Raw genomic sequence first — 643 nt, 5'->3', positions numbered from 1 at the left:
AACGATGGCGGATTACAGATTGCAGAGGTTTCTTTTTGAAGGATATGGGCTGGAGACCATGCGGATGCACCAGCTGCGAGGACAGGTGGTCTGCTTCAGGCAGAAGAAGACCACGGGGGCGAGCTCCGGGTACGGCAGCACCAGCACGCTGCCGTCGCTGCTGTCGTCGTCGCATTCCAACGCGTCTTCCTCCTCCTCGTCCTCCTCGATCCTCTCCTCCCGCAGGCCTCCTTCTTCTTCCTCCTCTAGTTCCTCCTCCTTTCGTTGGCGGTGCGTGGAGGAGGACGTGGCGGTGGCGGCGGCGTTGTCGGCGTCGCCCCCGGCCTCGGCCGGCGGCGCTCTGGAGATCGCCGCCGCCGCCGTCGGTGTCGCCGCGTTGGGGCCCTCCTCCTCCTCCTCGCTCGTCATGGCGACGCAACGGTCTGTGGGGCGAGAGACAGAGAGGAGGCGTTAAAAAAACAAAACGGTGAAAGTCTGTTTCCTTTGGTCCGGTCACAGCTGTGAAGCGTCACATTCCTCATGTTTTTTTATCTCGCTACATTCAGCCGACAGCTTACCTTCAGTCACAAATTATGATTTTTTTGTACACAGAACACATGAAGAAGTTAAAAAAAAGAATGTTTTTCTTATTGTTCATATATAT

General features: G+C 56.3%; 1 protein-coding gene across 1 annotated transcript; it reads right to left on the bottom strand.

Annotated features, from left to right (window-relative positions):
- On the bottom strand, positions 1-418 carry LOC137798691 (voltage-dependent T-type calcium channel subunit alpha-1H). The gene has a single exon (XM_068595595.1). The coding sequence runs from the start codon at positions 406-408 to the stop codon at positions 13-15; it is 396 nt and encodes a 131-aa protein (XP_068451696.1). The 5' UTR covers positions 409-418; the 3' UTR covers positions 1-12.
- Between the last annotated feature and the right edge of the window lie 225 nt (positions 419-643).

The sequence above is a fragment of the Clinocottus analis genome, unplaced genomic scaffold, assembly GCF_023055335.1.
Source record: "Clinocottus analis isolate CAN_PGR_092001 unplaced genomic scaffold, fCliAna1.0.p SCAF_31, whole genome shotgun sequence".
Taxonomy (NCBI): domain Eukaryota; kingdom Metazoa; phylum Chordata; class Actinopteri; order Perciformes; family Cottidae; genus Clinocottus; species Clinocottus analis.
The sequence above is the reverse complement of the archived record's forward strand: the minus strand, read 5'-3'. Positions and strand labels throughout refer to the sequence as shown.

Coding starts and splice junctions, on each gene's coding strand:
- LOC137798691 (XM_068595595.1), bottom strand. CDS start 408: ATGACGAGCGAGGAGGAGGAGGAGGGCCCCAACGCGGCGACACCGACG.